Source organism: Mustela lutreola, chromosome 11 (assembly GCF_030435805.1).
Source record: "Mustela lutreola isolate mMusLut2 chromosome 11, mMusLut2.pri, whole genome shotgun sequence".
Taxonomy (NCBI): domain Eukaryota; kingdom Metazoa; phylum Chordata; class Mammalia; order Carnivora; family Mustelidae; genus Mustela; species Mustela lutreola.
In genome coordinates, this window is record NC_081300.1 from 833373 (window position 1) to 856380 (window position 23008).

Here is a 23008-nt window from a genome sequence, read left to right on the forward strand (position 1 = left end):
GTAACGTGGCGGTAACACCAACCTACCTTGAATGGTGGTTATGCCAATGAGCAAGTTACCTGACCCTCACAAGGAAGTCAGAGGAAAGCAGGATCATCACCACCATCTACACGTAAAATGTCCTTTCGAAGGTCTACCAGTGATGGCCAATCTTGTCTAGACAGGCCAATCTGCATTCGTATCAGAAATAAACCCACTGACAATTATTTTTTAAAGTATTCTGAGTTGGAGTGTCACAGAAGTGTAAAAGACGTATTAGTATGCCTTCTTCAACATTTTTTACTATTTTTAGGTGACAGTGACAAACATAAAACTAGCCACTCTAATTTTATAAAATGTGAATAATACAGCAGCACTGAATTCATTCACTATGTTGTGCAACCCACTCTATCAAGCTCTAAAACATTTTTCATCACCATAGAAGGACACGTCAGACCCACTAAGCAGCTGCCCCCACCACTGCCTCCACGTGCCCAGGCCGTGGCAAACATAGCCAGCTTTCCAGCTCCATTCATCCACCTGTTCTGAAACTTTGTGTAAATGACATCACACCGTCCATGAGCCTTTGTGTCTGATTTCTTTCACAGTGTGCAGTATTTCCAAGGTTCGCCTATGTTTAGCAGTATTCGTTAATTTTTACGGTTGGCTAACATTCCAGTGTTCAAAAACACCATGATTTGTTTGCCATTCACCCCCTGGTGGACATGCGGCGATTATAAATAGTGCTGTGTGAATGTGGGGGGGTGCACATCTGCCCGAGTCCCTATTTTCAATCCTAAAAGCATTTGGGAATGTCTTAATTCCTCCTTCGTTTGTGAATGATAGGTTTAGGGACATCCAATTCTTGGTGCTCCGTTTTTGTCTTTTCCCAACTTATAATCCCACCCCACATCCTTCTGACGTCCAGGGTTTCTGACTCAAGAGCCCTCCCTTGTGCATGACAAGCTGCTTCTCTCTTGCTGCTTCTGGAATACTCTCCTGGTCCTTGGGCGTTGACAGTTTGTCACATGTCTCGGTGTAGGTTTCCTTGCATTCATCTTTCTAGGGAGTCAGCGATTTTCCTGAATGTGTAGAGTCAGGTCTTTCATCAGATTTGGGGAGTTAATGGCCACTATTCCCTACAGCATTCTCTCCACCTTTTCTCCCTTCCTCGTCTTTCAAGATGCCCACTGTGCGCACATTAGAATACTTGCACTACCCACAAGTCCCTTAGGGCCAGTGTATGTTCCTTCATTCTTCCACCTGCTTCTAATATTGGATAATGCCACTTGGTATTAGTTATTATGAAATTACTTAGGTTCAAGATCCCTGATTCCTTCTGCCTGTTCAACTCTGCTACTGAAACGCTCCAGTGAGGTTTTCATTTTATTATACTTTTCAGCACCTGTATTTTTGCTTTTTGCTTCCCTTTTATAATTTCTATACCTTTACTGATATTCTGTATTTTAATACATCATTTTCCTGATCTTTTCAGCATTTTCAGTTGTTTCCTTTAGATCCTTGGACATATTTAAGGCAGCTAATCTAGACTTTGATAAGCCCAGGATCTGGGCTTCTGCAGCGACAGTCTCTGTTCATTTCCTCCATGACTGGGCCACATGGTTTCTCTGCATGTTCTGTAATTTCTTATGGAAGCCTGTACACTTTCACTATTGTGATCTGTTAACTCGTGAAATCAGTCATTTCCCCTCTTCTGGGTTTGTTTTGTTGTTCTGCATATTCTGTAGCCATGCAAGCACAGTGACTCTTCTAGACTTGTAAAGTGTGTATTCTTTGTCACATGTGGTCTGAGAAGTCTTTCAGCCAGTACTTTGGAAAGGATTTCCTTGCATGAGGAGGAGACGAGACTACAAAAGAAAGGGAGGGATCATGGGAAGGAAGAAGGCAGGAGCAAGGGAGTGCGAAACGGAGGGCAGAGGAGAAAGTGGGCCGGGCCTCCCCCCATCGCTGCAGACCGCCTCTGTGCTGGGGGCTCCGACCCAGAGCCAGGCAGCCTACAATTCAGCCCGAGATTTCACCTCTGCGTGCACTGAGCCTCGAGACTGGCCAGAGGCAAAACACTTTACTGGGCTCTTTTCTGAGTGTGATCCAGCACTGGCCTTGGATGTGGCTTTCAAAACTCCCCAGTAAACACAGGCAATTTTACAGGCTGTAATTGTCCAAAGAAATCCCCTCTGCACCTCCTTCCGCTTGGCATCCGACACTCCATCCTGTGTGCTATCACCGCTGGCCCCAAGCTCCTGCTGCCTTTCCTTAGCCTGACAGAGGCTTCAGAAATGCCTACTGGTGTTTGGTTCCTCTGCCCTGAGTGACATTCAAGTTAGACGAAAGGAAGACAAGCATCCCGAGTCAGTCCTTCACGTATCCCTAACAGGCTGGACAGACGGCACAATTCTCTGCAAGTAAGCTCTGCTGTGGTCCCTTCAGAGCCAGGTCCAGAGTCCCCAGTCAACAAGGTGGGCTGGGCCTGACTTCTCCACGTGTCTGTGGGAGAAGGAACCCCTCCTCTGCCACTTTCGCAGACATCACCAGGCCACTTAGCTCTGAACGATACAATTACCCCACAAAAACACATCTCCACACAGCCCAAATATCACAATTAAAAACAATGTAAAAAATAAGACAGCAACTATAATATATTTTAAATATGACAGACCAAGGTTACACCTAATTTACCTGGCCATTCTGTGGACTGTATTTTCCAAACTCAAGCTTACCTCTTTTCTACAACATACCGACCCTCTACCATGTCACTACTTTCAGCAAAGCTTCTTCATAATTACTCATTCAATTAACCCACAAAAGAACAGCCTTCTTAGTAAATGGTGCTCGGACAACTAGACACTCAAGGGCAAGGGAAGGCGGACCGTGGCGCACCACACATGAAACACGCAGTGAAAGTGGGCCATGCATCTGAGTGTCAAAGCTAAAACTATGAAATCCCTGGAAGAAAATACAGAAGTAAATCCTTGTGACCTTGGGTTGGCAAACCGTTTCTTACCTACAATGATGCCAAAAGCACAAGCAACAAAAGGAAACACAGACACCAACAGCATGAGAACTTCTGTACCTTAGAGGACACCGAGAGGAAGAAAAGCCCCACACAGAATGAGACAAAACATTTCCAAACCATATACTGACAAGAGACTCAAGTCCAGATTACATAAAGAAACTTGTAACTCAGTAATTAAAAAATAACCCAGTTAGAACAGTAAGCACAGAATCGGAATAAACATCTCTCCAGAAAAGACACACGAACACCAACCAGCACATGAAACGAAGCTCCACATCACCAGCTCGGGGACGCGCAAACCAAACCACAGTGAGCTACCACCTCGCACCCACCAGGAGGCCACAAAAGAGCAGACGGCCCGTAACGGTGCCGCTGCGGACACTGCAAGCTGGAAGCGTCGCACGCTGCCGGGGAGTGCGGAACGGTGTAGCTAGTTGGGACAAGAGCTCGGCAGCTGATCAAACACATGGGTACCACACGAGCCAGCCATTTCACTTCTGGGGATATTTACAAAAGAAACAACATGATGCGCACAGAAAACACTCGCATACAGTCGCCGCAGCATTACTGACAAGAGCCTCGAGTGGAAACAATCAAAGGTCCACATGCAGATGAAGGGGCGGACGCAACTTGGAACACCGGAGTGGAACACTGTTTGCCAACAAACAAAAACAAAGCCTGAGAGATGCCACCACAGCAGCGAACCTTGAACACAGGATGCCAAGTGAGAGAAGCCCATGACAAAAGCCCACATACTGCATGATTCCACATCTGTGACCTGTTCCTAAGAGGCAAATCCACCCAGAAAGAAAGTAGATGGGTTGGGGCGGGGGGTTGCCTGGGGCTAGAGCAGGGTCAGAAGGGGCAGGAATAGAATGACGGCTAATATATTCAGAGTTGCTTTCCAGAACGTTAAAGATGTTCCAAAATTAGATGGTGGTAATAGTTTCATAACTCTGTGAACCTACCAAAAACCACTGAATTGTATACTTCAAATGGATAAACTTTATGTTATATGAAATGTATCCCAGTAAGCTACAGAAAAATTTTTTGGAGAACTATTTCAAATCAATAAATTCAGTGTACAAATGTCCACATGCAAACAGAAGGCACAGACTCCACTCTAAACCCCATTTTTAAACAGGCTTCAAAGTTACCATGAACACGGGCCGAGCTCCCGGTGCGTCCTTCACTGCCCTTCCCTGACGCCATGACTGCCATTGTGTCACTTGCTGATGGTACAGTCTACCTACAATGGCTTCTCCCGCTCTCTTCCTAATACATCGCTCTTTTCCACTGGGACTGAGAGACCAAAGAAACAAGCTCTTTAAAAACACAGAATCAGACGCCTGGGTGGCTCAGTTGGTTAAGCAGCTGCCTTCGGCTCAGGTCATGATCCCAGGGATCGGGTCCCATATCGGGCTCCTTGCTCGGCGGGGAGCCTGCTTCTCCCTCTGCTTCTGCCTGCCTCTCTGTCTGCCTGTGCTCACTCACTCTCGCTACATATCTATTGGGCCGCCTGGGTGGCTCAGTGGATTAAAGCCTCTGCCTTCTCTCAGGTCATGATCCCAGGGTCCTGGGATCGAGCCCCGCATCGGGCTCTCTGCTCAGCAGGGAGCCTGCTTCCTCCTCTCTCTCTGCCTGCTTCTCTGCCTACTTGTGATCTCTGTCAAATAAATAAATAAAATCTTTAAAAAAACAAACAAAAAAAAAAAACCACACAGAATCAGGGGGGCCGGGGGGGCTGGGTGGGTTAAGCCCCTGCCTTTGGCTCAGGTCATGATCTCAGGGTCCTGGGATCCAGCCCCACATCGGGCTCTCTGCTCAGCGGGAAGCCTTCTTCCTCCTCTCTCTCTGCCTGCCTCTCTGCCTGCTTGTGATCTCTGCATGTCAGATAAGCAAATAAAATCTTTAAAAAACAAAAACAAAACACAGAATCGGGCAAGGGTTAAAGCCCTGACTGAAGGTAAGGAGAAACAGGCATAGAGCAGTCACCACTCTGGACCCTGGCATCTTCTGCAGGTGCTCCGATTCCTGCACTCAAGGCCGCGATACCAGATGTCTGGCGACCTTTATGACTGTGTTTAAAATATAATCTGCAAACAGATTTCAGGCAAGGTGATACTGGGCTTCATAGAAAATGTGCATACACCAGCTGGGTTTCACATGTGTCTAAGTAACTTGAAGTCTCAGGCATTATATTATTTAAAAAATTAATTAAATACTGTATGTAGTAACCACATGGTGCTATTTTCAGTCAGTGAATTAAGACTCTTATGTTAAGTGTAAAATGATCACAGTTAGCAAATAATAAAATATATCAAAAGACTCTTGCTAACCTCTTATTGTAAGTTTGCTGTACAGCTGTGAATTCACTTCTTTGTCTCGCTGAAAGCGCCGAAATTCATCAATTGCTTCCCTCATGATAGTAACGGCCAAAACAAATCCCTACAAAACAAAATAAAATATGGCATTTGAGAAAACTGCATTTAACCAAAAAGTCAGGGGAATATTCTTTCACCGAGCAGGTTGGCTTTACCCCCCTCAATTCATGTTACTTCTAAAACATACACGAAAACAAAGAAAAAAGATAAAAAGTAATAATGAAAAACTGTAAGAGAAATATAATACATCATAGCAAAAGATTAACAATTCTTCCTATTCCCCCCCCAATTTTTTAAATTCGTATCATAACATGTCCTTTAATCTAGACATCAGAAAATACTTAGGAACCCAAAGTAAAAGAAATTAACAATCTTAAAGACAAACAAACAAACAGGAATTAACATTCGGAACGCTCAGGCCTATAAACACGTAATTACCAAAGGCTGACATCACGTCTCATAACTTCTGCCCGTGAACCTCTCTCGGGAGAGAAAGCGTGAAGGGCTGTGGCTCAATGCCAGCGCCACAGTTCCGTCCCCCCTTGCAGGAGCACGGGCCCCGCCACCGGGCTTGTCGTGCCCCATTTTGTAAGCTAAAACCTCAACAGACCAACTTGAAGCTGCATAAATACAACTGTGATGTGCTTGTGACCTGTTGTGAACTCTGTTACGCCCCAACCCATCTTTCTGGAGGTTACATGTGTTTTCCGACACGCGGCATGACGCTTCTCTGGCCACGGGCTCTTGCGAAGGCTGTGCGCTACTGACACACACTGCCCATGCCGCTCCGTGCATGACGCAACACTGGACAGCCACCCTGCAAGGACAACAGGCTGTCACTCCAGAGCTGTGTGTCACCAACAGACCACGCCAGGTGAGGCCTCGCGTATACTGAAAGGCCGACCCCCTGCTATGCTCAGAGCTGCGTCCTCACCACCTTCTCACTGCAGGAATTCCCATCACTCCAACGACAGACGGACCCCACACCTGACACTGGTCGCCCCCATCCCCTCCAGGCCCCAACGCCTGGCAACCACTAGGCCAGCTTTCTGTCTCTATGGATCTGCCTCTTCTGGGTGATGCGGCCCACGTAGCACTTTGGGGAACTGCCAAACCGCCTTCCAGCGCGGTTACACCCCTCAACATGAGCTTACTGAGCACACACATCCGTACGCGTAACTATGCACTCAGACCCCACACCCGCTGGTCAGCTGTGTCGTCTGCCTTCCACTGTGAGGCAGTTAAGAGCTCTGTGTGTTATTCTGGAAACAAGTAATATCTCATTAGACATGGGATTCGCAAATGTGAGATTATCACTAGCTTATCACTTTACTTTCCTCCTCGTATCCTCTGATGCCCGAAAATTTTTAAATTAATTTAACATAATTAATTCATTTACGTTTTTCTTTAGACACTTGGGCTTTTGCTGTCTAAGATCACAAAAATCTGCCTCTGTGTTTTCTTGCAGGAGTCTTACAGTTTTAGCTCTTGCACTGAGTCTGTGATCCACTGTGACTGGTTTTCTGGGTATGACCTGAGCGAGGGCACAACTTCATTCCAACTTCAGTCTCTCACATCTGGCTGTGCAGCTGCCCCAACACCATTTGCTGAGTGCACTGACCAGCCCACTGGACGGTCTCTTAGCACCACACCGAAAACCGACCTGTCAGTTCAGGAAGGTCTTCTGGACTCTGTGCTGGACTCCTTGGTCCTTTCATCTCTCCTGCCAGTCCCGCACTGTCTGGACTACTGAGGCTTGTGACGGGGAAGCAGGAGTCCTCTGATGCGGACCTTCTCTTCTGATCCGCATCTCTGCCTCTTCTGGGTCGCCGGGCTACTCTGGGTCTCTTGCATTTCCACATGAATTTTAGAATCAGCGTGTCAATTTCTGCCAAAAAGCCAAGACGGCTATTGACAGAGATTGTACTGAATCTGCAGATCAATTTGGAGAGTGTTGCCGTTGGAACAATTGTGTCTTTCGACCCGTGAACATGGGATGACTTTTATTTACTTAGATCCTCGTTTTTTAAAAAAAAAGTTTTATTAGTTTCCAATATGCAACCCTGAATTTTAGCTAAATCTACTCCTATTTTTTTCTTTCTGATGCTATTATAAATGGAACTGCTGTCCGAATTTCATTTTCAGATGATCACTGCTGGTATATAGAAATACACACGGTTTTTGGGTATCTATCGTGGACCCTACGATCTTATTGATTAGTTCTCATTGATTAGTTCCAGCATTTCTGTGTACACGGACACCCCAGAGTTCCCAACATATAAGACTATGCTGCTGTGAACACAGTCAGGTTTCCTCCTTTCCTTTGTATCTAGATGTTGTTTAGTTCAGCTAAGACAAGGAAAAAAAAATAGGAAAATCCAAAGTAGGAGATACCAAAATACTTTTTAAACAAATTTAGTGTTACCAAAAGCCTTAAAACTTAAACACATTTTAACCAAACAGTTTCACTTCTGGAAACTTATCCTTAAAAAAACAAAACAAAAACAAAAACTCAAGGATCCCAGCAGCATCAAATGTAAAAATCTGGAAATAGTCTGAATGTCTACAAATAGGAAATTCATGGTGTACTCTCTGCTGAAATACTGTATTTCCTTCACTCAAAGATGTGGTTAGTGTCAGGTGCGAAGAAAACACCACTTTAAAAACATAAACTCTAAGTCACAACCCGGTTCCAGTAACATGAAAAGTACGCAGCCACCAAACCAAGAAATACAGTTCTAATCAGCCATTCTCACGCAGAAGAGTATGTACTGTTACAGACCATGTCCACGGTGTATACGTGGTTTCTTCCGATTCCATCTGTGACCGCCTCGCCCTGAGAGAGAGGAGAGCGGCTGTGAAGCTGGCCTTCCTTACGGACTAGAACAGCGCTGTTAACTGAGTGGCTCTGCATCTGGCAGACGCAGCGTCAACACCTGGAATGTTCTGTGTGCTACCAATTTGCTCAAGCCTGAAATGTGTACCTTCCCCCCAGACCGGTACACGTCGCCTTTATGCTCCAGGTCAACCTAACTTTCACCCTGGAAACCTAAGGCTTGACCACAGCACAAGTTAGTTCTCCGTTCATTAAGCAATTATAAACCATAGAACGCAGTCATTCCTAGTGCTTCCAAGATCTCAGCAAGTGAAAATAAGCTCTTGTTTCCAAAGCAGTAACATTAGAGAAGATCACCAAAGAGGGGCAGATCCCCGCTCCTGAAACAGGAGTCAAGCGCTCTTCAAGGAAACAGAGCCCTAGTCACAGGCAAGGACTGCACAAGCTGCTCTAGGCCATGGCCCGAATCGGAGGTTCCCCTGAACACACAGCCGATGTGCAGGACCAGCAGCGACCAAGAGGTGTCGCTCCCACACCACCACGTGCGTCTCCGGCACACCTATCCCCAGAAGAGCCCCCAGCCAGGCTCCAGCACAAAGCAGATGCCGAGAAAGGCGCAGATGATGGGAAAGGTGCCGCCGACGCCAGCCCACCATTTCCTCCTTAACCACTGCCGCGTCCCGCGCGTGGCCTCCACCTGCAGAGTGCAGACCGACTGGCTCGTAGCTGGGTCAGAGCAGACCGGAGGCCTACGGATGTGGACAAGGAAGTGGTCCCGCAGGAGCAGCTGGACCTTCCCACGGCCTCAGCACCGACCCGGTCCACAGTGGAAGCTACAGCGACAACACCTCGAAAAGCCAAAAGCAAACACAAGAGGGTGATGGTATTTCACAGTGAAACAACACTGTCTGTGCATCGGCCTGTCAGTGACAGTGCATGACGGGAACGTGTCACACGGCCAGTCCACGGACCGGGACGAAATCTTATACCACAAAGTGGAATTCTTTTTTCCTACTTCTCCAGATGGCCCAGGAGTGACGCTGAGTAAGTGCCAACACAAGACGTGTTTTTATCAAAACAGAAAAAAATTCCATCGATATTTTACAGAATCAGTTAGTAACCTTGAGGGATTATTACATGGCAGCAACTTTGCTATATCTTTTAGATGAGTTACCTCTTAAGTGCGACAAAAACCTTATGAGGTGTGCACCCTCACCTCTAGTTCACAGACAGGGAAACTGAGGCACCAGCAGCACATGTACATCCTTTTGCAAAGGTCACAGTAAACATGCGGCTCAAGTGGCGTGTGTTTGTCTCTGGACAGTAGGAGGCAGGAGTCCAGGGAACCGAGGTGGCTTCTCCTTCCCCTACTCTGTCCACACCTCCGACGTGCAGACGCACTCCGAAGAAAGAGTGGACAGAGGAAGGACCGAAAATCAGAGTGCTCGCAGACTGGCCACCGCGCAGCCTGTACGGCCTTCTATGAGCAAAACAGCAGAACAGGCCTCGGTGGAAAATCAGTACTAACCACCGCTGCCTCCATCTGAGAACCGCGTGCGCAGGGAGCTCCATTCCACCTGATTAACTCTGATGGAAGCATTACAATCCACTCTCTTACTCTGATTACACCAGCTTTCCCTCAAAGAGCTGCCATGAAAGCTGAATGATGCAAAAGGCAATCTTCACTCTGACACGGGGATGCAATAAAGCCACTTATTTTCAGTTTGCTCTTCTGTTCTGTGGCAAAATATAACAGAAATCAGATCAGACCGGAGCTGGTAAATAACATCGCCCGGAGAACTTGATAAAGAAAGATGATCAAACCATCGCTGTTCTCAGAAATACCTTTGAGCTGGAGAGCAGAGCGAGCGGGAAGTGCCCTATTGACAATCAGGGGACGCCAAACCGAAGAGCTCAGAGCCACCTATACAGCCTGGTGCGCTGGGCTTCTCTGCCAGGCTTCTGGCAAAAAGGAATCTGGAAATGCTAACTAGTTCCTCTCTCTGCGCCTCCTGAGGAAGCAGGCAGAGAACAGACATCAAGACACAGAGTGTGAGCCTAAGGACCACGTGCTAGTGCCGGCCTTTGACAGGATGCGGCCAACATAGTGGGCAGGAGAGAGCAAGGAATCGGGAGCTAGGAGAACCCTGTTGAAGCACAGCTCCTTAATTAAAAAAAAATATATATATATACACACACATACACACACACACACACACACATATCTGACTTTTCAGTGTAAGAAAAAATTTTCTGAGGTGAGTTTGGATCAAGGAACCAATACACCTCAGCCTGCCTCTTGGGATTCAAAGGTGAACCTAATGTACACATCAGCTTTTTAAGATTTTTGCTACATCAGAGGTTAAGACGTACATGAGCAGTGCGAGCACAGACACTAGGAAATCTTCGTTACTGATTATCTGATGAAAGGCACGGACTGTGGCTGCCGACAAACCAAAGAACAGAAAGGTTTCATAAAGCAGGCCACTGCTGAGGCCCAGGGACGCGAGAGCAGGGACACGAGAGCCCCGCCAGTCGTGTCACAAAGCAAAATGGAGCGTTACTCAAATGGGAAAGATGGGCTTTTCACTTTCTTTGGGGCCCTGGTGCCCACGTGCAGCAGGGTAAGGGCGTCCCTTCCGCAAGCACGGCGCTAGGGGCTGGCCCAGGCACTTCCGGAAGCACGCCAGTTAATCCTCACGCACCAACAAGAGAAGGACAAAGCACTGCCAACGCCACCAGCTGACAAGCAAGACAGAGGACGGAAACATCACTCGGAAGCAAAGGGCGGGCAGCGATGCTGGCGCGCACACTCTCACTCCGCCGTGGCCGACACAGGCGACTCTGTGAACGGCTGAACTGAAACCCCTCATCAGGAATCCATCTACAACTAACACTTTCTTTGGTCAAAAGCTACTTAAATCGCAGTTAATAGGAAAAGATGCAGAAGAAAAGCAGAAATGAATACATTTTACTTTAGATGTTTAAGAAGATCTTGTGTTCCGAGACAACCACTGCTGAAGTGAATTTCAACCCAAGACGGGAGTGATGCCGAAGGGGTCCAGGGCAACCAGGTGAAGCGGGGCTAGGAAGCGGGGCCAGAAATAAACACGCCGACGCTCCGAGTACAGCCGTGTTTACGGGATGAGCAAGTGTTTTCCCTACGCTCTATCTGTAACGCTGAGCGGCTTTTACTGGAAGCTGGTAGAGGTGAGGAGCGGCCTGTCACTGAGACCTCCAGGATGCCAAAGCCTGTGGGGTCTCCAACTCACGAGCACAGGGGAGCAGCGTACCACCACACTGACCACGACAGCAAAGTCTAAAACTGTGAAAAATGAGCAGAAACGTCTCCTCTTCTGGAAGACGGACATACTCGGTCAGTGGAACACTTCAGAGAAGTGAAAAGTGAACGAACTAGATCGTATGTATCATCACGGATCCGTTATAGAAATCAATGTTAAGCCAAAAAAGCATGATGCAAAAGGACATATACAGTAAGATCATCTTTATATAAATTTTTACGGCATGCAAACAACACTCGGTTTCATTCCAGTGACACGGACATGAGCAGCACAATTATTAAGAGAGACGGGACAACTGAGTCTCAAATGCAGAACAGGGGTTGCCCGCAGAGGGAAGAAAGAAACCAGTCCCCTCTGTCCTCTCTCCACAGCTGCCTGGCCCGAGCCTACTGTGACAACAGGTCTGCGCTCCCTGAGCTGCACGACACCCACAGAGGCAGATAGCTCTCCCCCATGCAGAGGAAACGGGACTGCCCGCTGCCCTCCCCCATCACAGCCCCTGTGTTCCCACGCTCCGGCCACACCCCAGCCCCCAGGCTCCCGCTGCCTGCACATCTCTCCCCTGTTGCACGCACGGCCCAGACACTCGGTCGTCCAGATGGCATTCGGGTGCCGGCCCTCAGAGCGGTCTTCCTTGACCACCTGTTTCAATAAGCCTGATGTCTTCCAACCTTGCTAATCTAATGAGTGGAGAGGTATTCGTTCACTCAGTGACTGTGTATTTGTACGACAAACACAGTCACTTCCTCCGCTCAAATCCGCGCTATTCGGAATCCATGTGGATGCGACAGGAGACACTGCTTCAACTGAGCCTCTCGGCGAGGCTCCTGTCCCCTGGCAGCCCTTCCTGGGGCATCTAAGACCATCCCTGGGTGGCGGCAGGGCGGCACCAAGCACACGGATGAGCTCGGGAGCACGGTGACCACATCTCCAGTTCGGAAGGGAGGCTTAGGTGGGGATGTGGGCACTGCTCTGCCCTTTCACTCACTATGTTTACTTGACCAGATTATGCTGGTAATCTGCCCAAAAGGAAGCAGTGCATTCTTCCAGGTGAGAGGAAGAAAAAGGCCCACATTTTGTCTGCATAAGCTGAATATTATTGGCAAACGGCATCAAACCATTAAAACGGCATTATGTCTCAAGTTGAAATACTTGATGCTAAGGGTCAGCTGCCTTTCACAAACTTTTATACCCTGAGCTGTCAGCCCGAAACCGTCTGGACTTCATCGGTGAGCTACTTCAGCCAAACGGTAAGAACTGCCCGTGCGTCAGGACGCCAAGAGCCACTGAGCAGACACGGACAGCGCCGTGTGCATGGGAGAGAGCTGGCTGGAGAGACAGACCTGGTGTCGCAGGGCACATCTAGGATGCCCCATGGAAACCAGCCCCCACGCCCAGCAGCAAAGGTGCCTAGTGGCCTCTGGGCCAAGGCCGTGACACTCCGGCGAGGCTGCGAACCCCCTTGCGGCAGAGCACGATCTCGCAGCGGCAGAGCTCTGCACGAACTTGCAGCAGAAGCACCATGAGAAACAGCAACAAGACCACGTGTCTTGAGATCGCGTTGGTTTATCTGGCAACCATCTGCACTCTTAAAACCAGATATTAAATAGTTAGTAATTTAACTTAATTTCAAAAATCTGTTCTTTTACCAGAGGAGCCCAGTAGGTGTAGAGGTAGCCTATTTTCAGTGCTGGTACGAACTGGGAGCAGGATACTACCAGAAAATAGAGATTCAAGAAAAACTTGAATTGTTCATATAAAACCTGAAAAGGAAAAGAAAAAAAATTAACACAATCTCTTGAAGGAAAACATACTATAATACATCAATTAATTAAATCCACACAGTATCTAGCAGCATCTGCATCAGTGACAACCAGCCCTGAGTGACAGTAAATGTAGTTTGACTCTGACACCAGCTTTCCCATGACTGAACCCCACGTTTATTAGGCCTACTCAGAGTTATAGTTAAAATAAATTGAAAAAAAAAGACAACTAGAATTTCCAATTATGTTAACAGCATCCTCTACAAGTATTTATTTTCTTATATACAATTTTGAGTTTTGCACACTGCTCTATAAATCTTTGTAGATCAAAGCAAATGAGATAGCAAAACCTTCCCAATGTTACTAAGTCAATAAATATCTGTATTTATATACACAAAAATGTATATCTTGATAAGTCAGAAAATTTTATAATGAGAAAATCATATTAACGCTGCATTTATGGAAAGGTAAAAAATGTGATGGCCATGTCTCTGAACATGACCATCTGGGTAGCTTTAAAATAACTGAATGAACAAGCAAAACGTACACATTATGACTTCATAAAAACTGCCTTAATCTCCTCTATTTACTTTTCTCGAAGCACAAGAAATGACGACATGTAAAAGCGCGTGAACTGCAGAACAATTCAGGAAGACACGACCTATACCCTTTATAATCTCTTGGCAGATGATCTGCAATAACATTTTCAAATACAAAATAAGTATCATTCAATAAAATTTAGGAAAGCAAATCCTGAAACTTTGTTTTTGTTTTTTAATTCAGAGTTATCTTTAAGGAAGCAAACACAAGATCTGGTATATTAATAGACTTCTACTTACAAATTCTCAAATTATTAAATTTAAATTGAAAATCAAAATGGAACAAAACTCATGTTTATAGATGGGAATAATTCAAATGGCGCACCATAATTGCAATTAAACTTACAACCTTGCAGCTTCCAAATCAAAATCTCCCTGGATGCCGTCTCCTATGCAACTTGGAAGGCGCAGAAATTTTAACAAGAGCAGAGCAATGGGTTAAGTACTCACGGTTGACTTAGAGTCTGGAACCACAGTTTTTAACATAATGAAGTTTTCCACATCATCATACAGTTATTTTTGCAACTTAAAAATCAGCTGCATTGATGACACGTTTATATTCATAATCATATTCAATTGCTGTCTAAAAATGTTTTGTGTCATTTCATAAATTAATCTCAGCAGGAGAGAAAGCTCTTTTTCCTCAGTGATTTCTTTAAAATCTCAGTTAGCATAAATTATATCTATTAGCAATTCAAAAATTGCCATTTGTGCTAAAAATGGCATAGAATTCCTACTGTGCAATTATCAGATGTTTCTAAAATACTACGTTTTAGATGAAAAGCCCAATTTAAGAGGCAATCTAAGGATGAATTCGCACGGTAAGAGTCACACAGCCACACCAACAGGTACCCTCAGGACGCGGACTGTCCTGGCGGCTGTGGGGGTTCCCTCTGGTCAGAGTGGGGCTGCACTGTGGGGCTGCACACCACTGTAATCAATACTCTATTGTCTACGGAATGAACTTTGTGACCTTTAGGAAAACGTACAATGCTTCACCGATCTGCGAGTATTTAAAATTTAAAGAAAACAGCAGCTTCATTCAATAAAGATGAGAATATTTATCTGCCTGAAAGACAGCGTACATTTTACTGTCCTGACAAAAGAGCTGTCACCCCATGATGGAGCCGGCAGTTCTGCGTGTTTTAATAAAGAGTAAATTAGATATGAAGCATTCGCCAACTATTAGATGGTGGGGGAGAGCGGTGAGAGGCAATGAATGCCCAATATACAATCAGCATGATTATTTAAATTAAAACATGAAAAATAAAACAGCCCTTATTTCACATTAACAAGAGATTTTCTTGCAAAAGGGCACCAGAGCAGGTAGCTAGAATGTGTCAAAAACCTTGATGTAGAAATAGAACCAGTACCGGCTTCCTTCTGCCTTTAGAAAGATGAATAAATTGGTCTATAAAAATAGGAAATAATGTAAAAAAAAAAAAAAAAAAAAAAACTATTCAATCATTCTAAATACAAACTCAGCTTTGTATCTTAAGCCAAAAATATCACTGGCAACAAAAAAAGTAACAAAATATTTAAACATCATTATTTTCACTTAGCATAATACCTAATTAAAGATAAATAATGACATAACAATATAACACGGCCAGAAATTTATAATGTGAAGTAGAAAATACATTTACAAATGCTTACAGATATTTTGTTACTGAGTCATGGTTGTGTAAAAAATTATTTTACTTTGATCACAAAGTTCCTTGGCAAGCTTTCAACTTAACATTCCAACTCACCTGCATACAAAACTTTTGACTTATTTTCTGATAATTTAATTTAGGCTTACTTGATTATTTCTACAGTAAAATAAATATGTTTATCCAGGACCAAAGTCAAACTATAAATTTTCTTTCAATGAACTCCACAATGTACCCACTAAAAGTGTGCATGAATTATTTAACAACTATCTGAAACATGGAGAATTCAGAAACAAAAGATCACTCATTTGTAGGTGACACAATTAACAGGGAAAAAAAATATTAAAAAAAAGATCCGTGAAAACAAAAGAAGCCAGCAATTTCTCATATGAAACCCACTCATAAGAATGTAATAGTCTTACCCCAGGTATAAAGGTAAATACATTGTATTTCTGATTTTTTATAGAATTTCTGGGATGCTTTTCTTCGCACTTTTCAGGATGCCCGAGCCACACTGTGCGAGCTTTCAGTTCTCTCTTTCTTTGACAAATATGTATCAGCCAATCACAGCAACTGCATGGAAACAAAAGACACTCATTAGGTCCCCTTGTTTAAAATTCTTAAATTAATTCTACATATTTAAAGCCAATACTGGTGGTTCCTGTATTTACTAAGTCCTGACAGCACACGTAAAGCTAATCTGTAAAGTTCGTCTTAAACAGGTCATACTGATGTCAATCTGACCTGAAACCCTGAGAGAGACTCGTGTGCGCGCATAAGGACTCCTGGAAGCGCAGGGAAGTGCTCTTCCCGGTTCAGTCTCTTACGGCGGCACCGGCAACCCTCCGGAGCGGTCAGCGCTCTTCTGCGCGGAGGGAGAGCGATTGTCCACGCTGCGCGCAGTGAGCCACCGGCAAGGCCCTCGGACATCAAGTCAGCCGGCATGTGAACCCTCGCGCTGAGGTGACCACTTCTTCCCTCTCTTAAAGACGCGATTTCAGGAGCGCGCTGGGCCCTGCCTTCAGCCGCGGTCACGGTCCCGGGCTCCGGGATGGAGCCCCGCAGCGCACGCGATCCGCGGGGAACCTGCTCCCCGCCGGCCTCTCCGCCTGCTTGTGGGGTCTCTCTCTGTCCAATAAATGAAACCTTTAAAAAGTTAGAAGTGCCCAGATACAATGAAGACGGGCGCAGTTCCACACTGCGGACCCGGGTGCGCCGGGCCAGGCTCCGGGAGCGGGACTCGGCCGCAGCCGCGAACACCTTCGCGCACGTCCACGCGCGATCGGCCGCGCCCAGCGCCAGGCCCAAACACTCCGCGTTCTGGACATGCGAACCGCTACTTTTGGGTACGGGGAATTAACTCTCCTTCAAATACTTAAGAAAAATGGCAAAAAGGTATCAAGATCATCTGAACTACGCAGTGAGCAACGCTGGAGGGCCGTCAGCACCGCCGACCTGAGTCCCGGGCTCGCCCGACGGCCGAGACCACCGGGGGGCTCCGTGCGCGGGTCCCGCGTGCGCTCCTGGCGAACGGGCTCCGTCCGGAGACGACCGCGCGCCCGCCCGGGGGTGCGACCAGGGCGGCCGAAGCGGGCCCGGAGGAGAGCGGCGCGCAGAGACAAAGACCGGTCCGCTCACACGCAGGGCGTCGGGGACCCACAGCCGCGGCGTCGGGAGCGCGCCCTGAACACAGAACGCGAGACGCCACGACTTGAAGCAGGAGATGCCCCTCGGCGCTGCGAGACCCTGCGGGTGCCTCGGTCTCTGACGGGCACTTAAGACATGAACACAGACGACTGAGCGGTCACGACCAGGAACAAAGACACTCGCTGACATACAGAGTGACCCGGTCAGTCAAACAGCATGAATTATTTCCGAATAGACACAGAGAACTGACTAGCGCTGCCCATCCACGATGAACCAGAAAGCAAGTCTCAGCACGTTACAGAGCCTGAAAGAAAAAAAGTTGTGAGAACGTCCTAGGGCCACAGTGGATTTAAGGTGACAGTAGATCGAGCAGGCCCAGGGTGGCTCAGTCCACGAAGCGCGGGACTTCAGCGCAGGTCACGATCTCAGGGTTCTGAGACGCAGTCGGTCTCCTGTCTCCCAACTCGGCGCTGACTCTGTTTCTCCCGCTGCCCCTCCCCCACTGCTTGCGCTCTCTCTCTTGCTCTCACTCCGTCTCTCTCGAATAAATAAATAAATAAAGCCTTTTAAAAAAAAGTTAACCGTCGATTACAAAAAGACAATTAGGAAGATTCCCGACTGTTTGGAAATTAAGCAGCATGGCTCTAAATTGAACATCAACTAAAGCAGAAAAGACAATGTAAATCAGAACATATTTTGCACTAAATTATAATGAAAATACCATGTGTCGAATCTGAAATGCATCTACTTTTAAAAAAGGAAAAAGTACAATGCTGGTGATCTGAGAATCCATCTTAGGAAGCCAGAAGAACAGTAAGTGAAACTCAAAAGGATGAAAAAAATTAAGGGCAGACCAGATTTCAATGACACAGGAAGGAGACACCCTAAGGACACTGTCACGGACACAGCGGCCCACAGAGAATGTTTAATGTGAATCTAATGGTCAGGAGACCTCAGACAAACCAATATTTGAAATGTTCTACAAAACACCTGTTGTGTAGTCCTCATAAACATCGATGGAATAAAAGACAAAGAAATGGCAAAGACAAAAGACAAAAAGTGGCTCCAGATTCCTGGAGACGGAACAGGCAAGCCAGCTAAACGCCATGGCACCTAGAGAGGAAGGGCGCTTGGCGGGCAGGATCAGAGCAGGAGACAGAGCTGTGCCAGACGCCATCTCCTGCACATAACTACTGCCCAGTGGCCACATATGAAAACAGCCTCTTCCTAAGAGACATGCACCGAGCTACAAAGATCAGAGAACAGTGAAGGAACAAGCAGCTTCGTCTGAAGTCACTCTGAAAGGAACTGAGATTTAAGAGAACGGTAAGGAAATGTGGCAAAAGATGAAACATTAGTGATCTTAGGCAAAGGGCAGAGAGGAATGCTTGCAACTTTTCTATAAGTTTGGATTTATTTCAAAATAAAAGTGAATTTATTTTGTCAAACTATCACTCTTTGCAGATGATCTGATACTATATGTGGAAAACCCAAAAGACTCCACTTCAAATCTGCTAGAACTTGTACAGGAATTCAGTAAAGTGTCAGGATATAAAATCAACGCACAGAAATCAGTTGTATTTCTCTACACCAACAACAAGACAGAAGAAAGAAAAATTAAGGAGTCAATCCCATTTACTATGGCACCCAAAACCGTAAAATATCTAGAAATAAACCTAACCAAAGAGGCCAAGAATCTGTACTCAGAAAACTATAAAGTACTCATGAAAGAAATTGAGGAAGACAGAAAAAAATGGAAAAATGTTCCATAATCATGGATTGGAAGAACAAATATTGTGCAAATGTCTATGCTACCTGAAGCAATCTACACATTTAATGCAATCCCTATCAAAATCCCATCCATTTTTTTCAAAGAAATGGAGCAAATAATCCTAAAATTTATATGGAACCAGAAAAGACCCCGAATAGCCAGAGGAATGTCAAAAAAGAAACCAAAGTTGGTGGCATCACAATTCCGGACTTCAAGCTCTATTACAAAGCTGTGATCATCATGGTACTGGCACAAAAACAGACACACAGATCAATGGAACAGAAGAGAGACCCCAGAAATAGACCCTCAACTCTATGGTCAACTAATCTTCAACAAAGCAGGAAAGAATGCCAATGGGAAAAAGACAGCCTCTTCAATAAATGGTGTTGGGAAAATTGGACAACCACATGCAGAAAAATGAAACTGGACCGTTTCCTTACACCACACACGAAAATAGACTCAAAATGGATGAAGGACCTCAATGTGCGAAAGGAATCCATCAAAATCCTTGAGGAGAACACAGGAGCAACCTCTTCGACCTCAGCCGCAGCAACATCTTCCTAGGAACAACGCCAAAGTCAAGGGAAGCTAGGGCAAAAATGAACTATTGGGACTTTATCCAGATCAAAATATTCTGCACAGCAAAGGAAACAGTCAACAAAACCAAAAGACAACTGACAGAATGGGAGAAGATACTTGCAATTGACATATCAGATAAATGGCTAGTGTCCAAAATCTATAAAGAACTTCTCAAACTCAACACCCAAAAAACAAATAATTCAATCAAGAAATGGGCAGAGGACATGAACAGACGTTTCTGCAGAGAAGATATCCAGATGGCCAACAGACACATGAAAAAGTGCTCCATATCACTCGGCATCAGGGAAATACAAATCAAAACCACATCACACCAGTCAGAGTGGCTAAAATCAACAAGTCAGGAAATGACAGATGCTGGCGAGGATGCTGAGAAAGGGGAACCCTCCTACACTGTTGGTGGGAATGCAAGCTGGTGCAGCCACTCTGGAAAACAGCATGGAGGTTCCTCAAAATGTTGAAAATAGAGCTACCCTATGACCCAGCAATCACACTACTGGGTATTTACCCTAAAGATACAAACGTAGTGATCTGAAGGGGCACGTGCACCCGAATGTTTATAGCAGCAATGTCCACAATAGCCAAACTATGGAAAGAACCTAGATGTCCATCAACAGATGAATGGATCAAGAAGAAGTGGTATATATACACAATGGAATACTATGCAGCCATCAAAAGAAATGAAATCTTGCCATTTGCGACAACGTGGATGGAACTAGAGCGTATCATGCTTAGCGAAATAAGTCAATCAGAGAAAGACAATTGTCATATGATCTCCCTGATATGAGGAAGCTGAGATGCAACGTGAGCGGTTTGGTGGGGAGGAAAGGAATAAATGAAACAAGATGGGATTGGGAGGGAGACAAACCATAAGAGACTCTTCATCTCACAAAACAAACTGAGGGCTGCTGGGAGGAGGGAGGTAGGGAGAGGGTGGCTCAATTGTGGACACTGGGGAAGGTAGGTGCTATGGTGAGTGCTGTGAAGTGTGTAAACCTCGTGATCACAGACCTGTAACCCTGGGGCTAATAATACATTATATGTTAATTTAAAAAAATTAAAAAAAAAAAAAGAATCGATCCCACTGAAAATTTCAAGTAAAAAAAAAAAAGTGAATTTATTTCAAGGTTGGATTTATGTCACGATAAAAGTTTAAAATTTCAAAAGCAAAGACAACACTAGAAGTTTGGCTCTTTGAAGAGAACTGGTAACCTCCTATCAAGATTAATATGAAAAAGGGAGACAGAGATGATCAGGAGTAAAAAAAAAAAAAAAAAAAAAAAATGTGACCACCATCCAGAGCCTTATACATTTTAAATTACAGGAATTTATATATTTGAAAGTAGATAAACCCCTTGAAAAGCAGAAAGCATCACAACTGACACAAGAAAAACAGAACAAAACAATTCTGCACAGCCCTGCACCATTTAAGAAATGAAGTCTAGAATTGTTAAATATCCCCAAAGAATACTCTTGGAATACTAGCTATATAACTCAGAAAAAGTTTTTTGAAAAAACTATACCATTCATTAAAAATTAGTAACACAATCAGTAACTTCTAAAACCGTATTTAGCCATGAAATTCTTCTTCATGTGAAAACCTTACAATATACCGGAGAGACAAAGTCAGACACTAACTGGAACCTGGGAGGGAGATAAGCCAACGTCCTGCCTGCCTAACTCCCTGAGTCTGTGAGGCCGAGCTCTCAGAGGGACCCTTCAGAGTCCTCAGAAGTCCACGGGCCACGGTTTGAACACCACCACATGAGCCGTCCCCGAAATCAGATCAGTCGTAAAAACATCTTTTTGCAAACTTCTAAAGGGCTACTGAGGATGATAAATACGACACCTTTCCACAATTACTATACTCCTTTTATGGGCAAAGGGATATAAATTCATGCTGGTAAGAAAGGCACTGACGACACACTTAACACAGCAGAAAGACGATGAAAGTTGTGATTTATCTGACACATCCCACTCAAGTTATGCTGGCTTCGGTCAGCTGAAATCTCGCCCTGCCTGTCCCCGGGGCTGGAGGACAGCCAGTGAGCACTGGGTGCAGTTTCACAGACCAGACTCCAAAGCCCAGGATAAGCACAGCTGAAGTTTATCTCAGCCACCAGTGAACTTGTTTAAAATACGAGCAGTTCTTTATTTTTTTTTTTAAGATTTTATTTATTTATTGGACAGAGATCACAAGCAGGCAGAGAGGCAGGCAGAGAGAGAGGAGGAAGCAGGCTCCCTGCTGAGCAGAGAGCCCGATGCGGGACTCGATCCCAGGACCCTGAGATCATGACCCGAGCCGAAGGCAGAGGCTTTAACCCACTGAGCCACCCAGGCGCCCCAATACGAGCAGTTCTTATCTTTGTTTCTTCCTGGTTAAATTAAATGAAGAATACTCTTCCAAGTCTACGCATTCAAGCTGAACGACACACGGAGCCACGGTGTTATTAAACTGCATTTCACACGCCTGTATCTGCCTTTCTAGGTGAGGGCACGATTACCGATGGGAGAGACCAGAGAACCATTCACAAATGCTGACACAGTGACCAGAACTGACTCTACCATGCATTCACGACAAAACCAATCTTTCTCTGTCTTCTAAACATTTAAATTTCTCATTAAAAAAGTGAACTTGAGGACGCCTGTGTGGCTAAGTCAGTGAAGCAACTGCTTTGGCTCAGGTCATGATCCCAAGGTTCTGGATTCAAGTCCCGTGAGGGGCTCCTTGCTCAGCGGGGAGCCTGCTGCTCCCTCGGCCTGCGGCTCCCCTGCTTATGTGCTTCCGCGCTCTCTCTGACAAACAAACAAAATCTTTAAAAAAAAAAAAAAAAGTGAACTTGGCTTTCGTTTTCTGATTAGCACTATTTGCTTTTAACACTCTCTATGGTGTCACCTCATTAGAGCGTCTTCTTTACTTTGATATAAGAACAAGTGTGTCAGAAGTGGAGCTTATAAATACCTTCCCTGTGGCCCTGAGAGCCCAGGAAATTAGGCAGCAGGAGATCACAAACCTGGTGCAGAGGAGCTTCCATCCTCCACAGACCAACCACTCCAGTCCTCTCTTCCTTCGTGTGATCCTAGCTCGTGGTAACGTGTGGTAATCGCTTTCGTCATTCTCGAAGCCTTCTTCAGACATCATTAGTGGCATTTCATCCAAATGGGCGGACTCATCTTCCAGCTGGTACCTGGTCAGAGGTAAGAACAGAGTGCTGAGGCTGGCCAAGCAGTCTTCTGTCACAGGTAAGGGTATTATTTAAGACAAGAGTTGGCCCAAGTCTACTAATCACACTTGTGTTTTCTCTTCAAACTAAGCTGTCTACAGGGGAGGCAAGCCGTTACAAATAAGGGATGCTATTTTCCTTTACAAAAAATGTACGCAGCCAGGGTAAACAGGCAATGTACGGGCTGCCCGAGGAAGCAGACACGACCACGCTGTGAGGG

At 45.5% G+C, this 23008-nt stretch overlaps 1 protein-coding gene across 7 annotated transcripts in view; it reads right to left on the reverse strand.

Moving 5' to 3' along the window:
* Window positions 1–23008, reverse strand: part of ATP9B (ATPase phospholipid transporting 9B (putative)) — a 217169-nt gene that overhangs the window by 173453 nt on the left and 20708 nt on the right. For 5 of the 7 annotated variants that reach the window (XR_009345865.1, XR_009345864.1, XM_059139644.1 and 2 more), the window contains exons 2-5: window positions 22579–22752; window positions 15972–16122; window positions 13185–13298; window positions 5353–5461 (exon numbers count right to left, since the gene is read on the reverse strand). Coding sequence is in view for 4 of the 7 variants with exons in the window: in XM_059139644.1 (XP_058995627.1) it covers window positions 5353–5461; window positions 13185–13298; window positions 15972–16122; window positions 22579–22752 (548 nt within the window). In the remaining 3 variants the exon portion in view is untranslated. Of the gene's footprint in view, window positions 1–5352; window positions 5463–13184; window positions 13299–15971; window positions 16123–22578; window positions 22753–23008 lie in introns of those variants that run through there. The other 2 variants (XM_059139646.1, XM_059139647.1) reach the window with 2 other exon arrangements.